Source organism: Stylophora pistillata, chromosome 10, assembly GCF_964205215.1.
Source record: "Stylophora pistillata chromosome 10, jaStyPist1.2, whole genome shotgun sequence".
Lineage (NCBI taxonomy): Eukaryota > Metazoa > Cnidaria > Anthozoa > Scleractinia > Pocilloporidae > Stylophora > Stylophora pistillata.
The window spans coordinates 13,689,766-13,697,224 of record NC_142528.1 but is presented as its reverse complement, the minus strand read 5'-3'; the positions used below and the strand labels follow the sequence as shown (position 1 = coordinate 13,697,224).

At 39.3% G+C, this 7,459-nt stretch overlaps 1 protein-coding gene across 2 annotated transcripts; it reads left to right on the top strand.

The window, feature by feature from the left end:
* Positions 1–3,087: 3,087 nt before the first annotated feature.
* LOC111338624 (uncharacterized) lies at positions 3,088–7,160 on the top strand. 2 transcript variants are annotated; one of them, XM_022945135.2, is made up of 2 exons: positions 3,096–4,953; positions 5,098–7,160. In XM_022945135.2, the coding sequence occupies exon 2, from the start codon at positions 5,147–5,149 to the stop codon at positions 5,945–5,947; it is 801 nt and encodes a 266-aa protein (XP_022800870.2). In that variant the 5' UTR covers positions 3,096–4,953; positions 5,098–5,146; the 3' UTR covers positions 5,948–7,160. The 2 variants fall into 2 exon arrangements, with proteins under 2 accessions (XP_088590978.1, XP_022800870.2); XM_088734852.1 differs by having other exon boundaries at positions 3,088–7,160.
* Positions 7,161–7,459: the final 299 nt, after the last annotated feature.

Sequence of the window (7,459 nt, the reverse complement as noted above, 5' to 3'; positions counted from 1 at the left end):
GCTGTTAGTCGTTTTTTACGTGATATGTTTTTTTTATTTATGATAATTTCATTTTATCCATTGGTTATTTACTAAAACCAATCTTGCGTTATTTGGTTATTTGATATAACCAATCTTGCGTTAGGTGGTTATTTGATATAACCAATCAATTGGTTATATCAAATAACCAATTTCATAAAATTGATATAACCAATTTTATGAAATTGGTTATTTGATATGACCAATTGATTGGTCATATCAAATAACCACGCAACGCAAGATTGGTTATATCAAATAACCAAATAATGCAAGATTGGTTATATCAAATAACCAAATAACGCAAGATTGGTTTTATTAAATAACCAATGGATAAAATGAAATTATCAAAAATAAAAAAACATATCATGTAAAAATCGACCAAAAGCGAAATAATGATAAATTTACAAACGGCGCCCCATAATCGCAGGCTCCGCTGTTAGGCCTTTGTACATTATGCTTTAGTTTCCCCACTAAAATGCTCCACCTTAATGCTCCATTTTTTCCACTAAAATGCTCGGTCTAACTAGGGATTGAAGTGGCAACGGGGTGAGGACAAGTAATTAATAAGCAGTAGCAATGTACACTATTTCTTCGTTTAAGAATTTGCGTACAAACCGTTGACAACTTTTGTGCCTCGAGTTGCTGTTAAATTGTTGCCGAGAACAGCCCTTGAGATAGGTCGCATCACTTAAAACGGATTGGTGCGGCCTTCCTTCGTTGTAGCCGAAATGTGCAGTAAAAAATTTGCCAAAATTAAAGAAGTTCTGCTTCCTTGTACGCTTGCCTGGAGCAATCATTCGTTGATTGAGGCAGAAAAGTGCGCCTTTTATGAGTTCATACGTCGCTTTTTTCATAGTAACAAAGTAATAAAGATATTTATTCAGTGCCAGTATTCTAATGTTCAAAGGCGCTTTATGATATTAACTACACGCATATCTGCGTGAACTCGGGCTTCACTATCGCACATCTCGAGTTATCTCTAGGGGACTGCCACATTGCCATCGTTACGAACATCACGCAATTTCATCATTGCCGGTCACGAATAAGTCTACTTGTGTTTATTTTTGTCTGCTGGAGTGTAATGAATGTTATTATGGTACTAGACAACAATCAAAAGAATATATTACCATATAGGAGTAAGTTCCTTTAGATGCCAAAGGTTGAAATTCAAGGACTTTTCAATGACTTTAATGAGGATGCCAACGATGTGTGACTTTCTATGTATACTGAGCGTAATAGAATTTCTTTCGCGTACATTAGTCCAAGAAGGCAGCCATTGCTTTACCATGCGCTCTAGAGTTCATTCTACGCATGTGCATACATTTCACGCATGCGCCGTTGCGGAACTGCGTTTTGTGAACGAACGCAAAAAAAAAAACAAACAAAAAACAAAAACAAACAAACAAAAAAAAAAACAAAGCCGAATTTATACCTCGGGCGTTTAAAAAGAGTAAAAAAGATTTGAAAAGGCTGTAAGCGAGCAACAGACCTGATCCACTTTTCAGCCAAAACCCTTCCAGCCTAAACTTGTAGACAACACATCTCTTTTCTTTCAAAAGCTTGGTTTATCAGGAATGACAAGAATATTAACAATATTTAACCAAGGTCACTTAAATACTGATGTGCGGTACATGAGAAAGTGAAATATCTGCGAAGACTCCGAGATAATTGAATTGATAAATGACATTAATGATTAGTTCTGTCACGGAAACAGATGTTTAAACAGAACGATAAGTCGCATTCTTTACTTTTAAAGCTTTCTGCCATGACCTTGAGATGATTTCTTGGTTATTCACATCTCTCGTTTCCTTTGCTGTTTGAATTCCTGTGATTTCGAAAGTGGCAGAGAGTCCGGTTCTATCTTATATCACAGTTTCACGGTAGGATTGGTCCTCTCCCGTCTGTTCAAGAGATAATTTTGAATAAAAGAATGCCATATTAGCACGATTTACCAATTTCTCACGATCCAGTTTTTCCTGTCACGATGTTTGAAAAATTTTTTAATTGGTTGATTGATTGATTGTTTGATTGATAGATAACTAGAAATCTCTTTTCTTCCCTTTACTGCATACTGTGCGTAAATATTTGGGAGAATTATGTGCGTTCATTGAGGCTAGGGGCAGCTGCACACAGGCTAGGTTTCGGGCCTCAACTCTCAGACTTAGTTTTACTTCAGCGCTGCACTGGTTTGGGAGTGATTAACTCAGAAAAAACTTCATATTTTTCCATGAAATGGTTGTGGCAATTGTGCCTCAACTCAAGATCAATCGTAAGATCTAAATATTCTCCACATTGTCTGCCATACATTCTTATATCCGTATTTGTGCACGATCCTCGCAGTAAAGAGCACTATTTAAGCAATAGTGAAAATCAGACCTGAAAAAATTCAGGCCTGTACGGGATTCGAACCACTAAACTCTGCAATACAAGTGCAGCGCTCTTCCAATTGACTAACAAGCCAACTGGGAACAGGTCATCAATTTAATTTGACAGAAAATCAAATATATGAATTTTATATATTTGTTGTGTTTGATTTATCATCCTACGGGTTTATGTCGAATTAATTTGATGATCTGGGACCCGTTTCTCGAAAGTCCCGCTAACTTAACGGGCCCTTAAAGCTGTTCTGTTTTCTTTCAAGATGGGAATTTCAAAAGTTTTGAAAATGATACAATAAAAATATCAGCTAAAGAAACAAAAAGGACTGGTTTGGATGTCATAACCTGCTTTCCCATCTCTTAAATTTTTATTTTAAAAGATGGCTTCGGGCCCGTTAAGTTACCGGGACTTTCGAGAAACGGGTCCCTTCTGCCAGTTGGCTTGTTAACTCTGCACTAGCATCGCAAAGGTCAGTGTTTCGAATCCCGTAAAGGCCTGAATTTTTTCAGGTCTGATTTTCACTATTGCTTAAATAGTGCCCTTTACTGCGAGGATCGTGCACAATTACGTTTCTATAACCGTAGTTCAGATATATGAATTTCATATATTAGTTATGATCCTTATATCCTCAGTTTTGAGAATTTGGTGTTGAATCGAACAAAATCCTCTAGTCGATCGTTTCCTTTCTTCTAAACGCCTTTCTGCTTGAAAATATATTTAAAAGGAATTCTTTGGAGAAACTATCAGACAACAAGCAAGTCAAGCCGGTAACGAACTTTCAAGCTCAAGATTTGTTTCCGACGACGTTGAACTGCGGTTTAATATTCACTTCCTGTGTTTCCGAGAATCTGGCTGTCAGTTTTCTGGGAATTCCGGGGATCGAGGAAATCAATCCCTGTTTATCAGTTCTAGATTAGTTTTCGATCGCAAATATCAGCGAGTTAAAAATGAACACTTGGTCGCTCATGCTTGGTCTAGTGGTGATCTTTCGTTACATTTGTGGTGTCTGTGGAGCCTGTCGCGATGATTCCGAGTGCGTGAATGGCATATGTTGCTCGGGATATTGCTTTTGGGATGTTCAGTGCCCACGCTTATGTGCCAGAGACGCAGATTGCTCACGTGGCGAGGAATGCAAAGATTTGCTTTGTGGCCGACAAACACAGCCCTCCAAGGTTACGTTTTACTCTCTTACTGACATCATCTCCACTGAAAAACCGTACACACCTCCTTTCGTATCGAATAGTTACAACAACAAGAACAACAACAACTGTGTTTCGGATGGTAATTGCGAAGAAAGTGAAGCTTGTCAAGAAGGCAAATGTGTACTCGTCGACAATCTCGAATCTACGGGAAAACGAAAGGGAAATAGAGGACTTATCATAACTATAATCGTCTTTGGAGTAGTAGCAACAGTTATTTCAATTCTCTATTTCTTGCGCGAAAGGAAGGTCAAACAGCATGTGCTAGTGCCTCGAAGCAATCGAAGGGCAGTCAATGGAGAGGGTACAAGGATAAATGGAACATCTAATCGAGCGGAAATTGACACCCCCACGGCAGCTTGTAATGGTGCAGCCTTAATTGAGATAGAAAGAGTTTCATATACTCAGCGATCAAATGTTCCTCCACGATATATTTCACTGTGAAATTTGAGAGACAACGAGACAAACTTGACAAAAACAGTGAACAACTGGCCTGTAAAATGAAGCATTGTATTGGTTTCAGCCTGAGCGCCAAGGAGAGATGTATATATATATTTATAGACATTTTAAGTTTAAATTTGTTTTCTTAGACCATACAAACTTAAGTGTCTGGAATAAACCACTGTTTCATCGATGGATGTTATGCAATATAGTCTGCTCCAAGAATGACTAGACTGCCTTCCTCAAGGTGTATAGAATTTTTCAGCTTGACCAGCCCGATGCAAGGTTGAGTTTCTCTTTATAGATTTGTATACAGAGAGACGAAATTAAACTTTAAGTAGTATATATTTTTGTTGCATTGAGCGTGATTTCAGGCCCTCAGGCTACTAGACGTAATCGCTCGCTCACCTTGAAGTGGTTAATTACAATAAATTATAAAGGTAGACTTATTAACCATGACTGCTGTTAGCAAACTGCCACGCTGTTAGCAAACTGTACGGTCACGCAACGATGAAACATAAAGACATGGGTGGTGCAAAGTCCATGACCGAGGTCAGAGTCTATAGGACTTGGAAATTTAGGAAATGTCGTTAGTTTAATCGTTCTCACTGTTGTAGATGAACTATCTTTTTTTTTTACTCAAAATTTACTCTCATTTAAACGCTCAGACTCCCCTAGAAATTAAACTGGTTATCGCAATCGCGTGCCATTTGCGAGACGTGACGTTTATTTCAGAAAACTTCTAAACAATAACGTAAGAATAGGCATTGTTTATCGTAAAAACAAGGCTTACGTTACATTACAGCAAATCTGGTGATATTCATAACAAACGCCTGCCTTCGGTCCATTTTTGTGTGCGTGCACTGATAGAGTCATCCAATCTCCACTGTGGATGAAAGCCAAAGATCTATTTCTGGTAAATTAGATGAAATTCGAACCCTCGCGTGCCTGAAATTTTTTATTCTATCCATTGTGGTGATTTACAGAAGATTCTTCCTTTACTTTCAATGGCAATGAAGAAATATTACGGGCTTAATTTGATTTTGGTTCTTTCTGTTAGTTTTTTTGAGGAAATTTCTTGCTCGAAATGTTCAAAACACTCCGACTGTATGAAAGGTCAGATTTGCTGTGTGAGTGACTGTCGTGCGGAAAAAGATTGTTGGTGTATAACAGACAAACAATGTGGTGCAGGAGAGATTTGCCAAAATTCTCATTGTATGCCGACTCCAAACTCTCACGCTACTGTCAAACCCTGTTCTGTCGACGGCGATTGTACTGATAGACGCCGGGACAAATCAATGTGTTGCCGAGACGGAAGATGTTCCACAACATGTTCCACAACAACTTCAACCTCACCTTCAACTTTAGGACCTACTCGTCGTTTGCCGTGTAGAAATTCGAGGGACTGCTTTGATGGAGAAGACTGCATTGGCGGAAATTGCGAAAACACCTCAAATATCATGTTAACAAAGGCGGGATTCCTATCCGCTGCCATATTAACCGGATCAGTTTTCCTTTTAATACTCTGTTGTTGTTTTGTTCGAGAAAGCAAGTACGGTAGACAGAGGGCCAATCGTCAACGTCGGCGATCAAGAAGGCGAAGTAGTCGCGGGAGGCGACGGTCTTCTCATCATACGCGCTCTAGATCTGGAACTACAGAGTTACGCTCAACAGCTATAGAAAATAGGGCGTTTAGTTTAGAAGACTGTCACTCTTGCGAAGAAGGGCTGGCTATACCACCCCCTGAATATTCTAGTGAGCGAACTGAAAACACGATTCATGACTATGGTGAACCATTACCACCGTCACCACCTCCTTATTGTACCCTGTCGTTTTCTGATCTCCCTCCGACGTACGAAGAGGTCCTTCAAACTGACGAGCAAAGGGGCTCCCCAACTGAAGTTGCTTAGGAAGCCGACACTCCTTGTCAGTTCGTTTATAGGACAAGTGCAGACACATGAAAAGGGGTTCGTGTACTGCCGAGCTCATGACAGAAAAGTTTGAATGAGGCAAGGCTTACTGCGCTAATGGGCTACTGTGTCAGGATTAGCAAACAAGTGTGCCTGGTAAGCCATTTGCGGTAGTTCTCCGAATGATGTTTTGTTAAAGGTAAATCATACATACTGACCAGACTTGGCAAAATTGTGGACAGATTTTAATAGGCCACCCAATTGGTTGTGAACCCCCCTTTAAGTTCCGGGGGTCTTCATTTTGCTTCTGTAACCTCCACAAGAGTCACTTAAGCAAAAAAGTGTTTTTTAATATGAAGAAATGCTGAGATGTGGCGTTAATGATTGGACCCTTTCTTGGTAGATCCTCTGGATCTACTCTTAAAAATTCAGACTAATCAGCACAACAATTGCTGGGTAGAGTGCTGCACCTTTTCCTTTTTTCCTTTTCCAGCAAAGGTCTGGAGTATTTGTAATTGGACAGTCCAACAGGGACATATCTTGAAAATACAGAAAGTATATTCAGCTTTAAAAAGGTGTTTGAACTCTTTTTTATCGCCCATATGTTAAAGGCACCTTACCTCTCCCCCCGTCCCCCTCTCCATATCAAGACGTTTGTCATCAAATAGGTAACAAGAAAGAACAAGAAAGAACAGATGCCCAAGGGCTGCTTTCTTGGTTGTTTCTGAATGGGGATCACCTGACTATTTACCTTTTGGCTCAAATAGTAATGATCTGCATTAAAGAGCAGACCCATGCCCTCTTTGATAACAACAGTGGTGGAGGCTGCTTAATCTGCTATGGGAAATACCATCAAAAATCTAAATATTTGTTTAATGACATAAGTGCATCGTACCCTCCCCCTTTTCGAAACAGTCCTGGTATTTCACAACTTCTAGTTACATTGTTTGTTTTTCCAACAGTCCTGGTATTTTACAACTTCTAGCTACATTGTTAAATTTTTCATACTACACTCCCCAACATCCATGAAATAGAGAGGGTTGTTCAGAAGCTCACAAAACATTAGTGTACCTCTGTGTTTGAATAGTCTGATAGCAGTGTATAAATTAACACAAGAGAATGTGGTCTAGCAAAGGTCTGTGGAGTATTTGTAATTGGACAATCCAACAGGGACATATCTTGAAAATACAGAAAGTATATTCAGCTTTAAAAAGGTGTTTGAACTCTTTTTTTATCGCCCATATGTTAAAGGCACCTTACCTCTCCCCCCGTCCCCCTCTCCATATCAAGACATTTGTCATCAAATAGGTAACAAGAAAGAACAAGAAAGAACAGATGCCCAAGGGCTGCTTTCTTGATATAAAGCCAAATTCTCTCAACCTTTTTGCAAGGAATTTTACTGTAACCAGAGGGAATTACTAATAACGGATTTTGGGGCTACTGGTAAAGGGTTAGGGAGTTGTATTGCATAGCAGAAGTGCACACTGTCACTCAGCACCTTGAAATATTAGG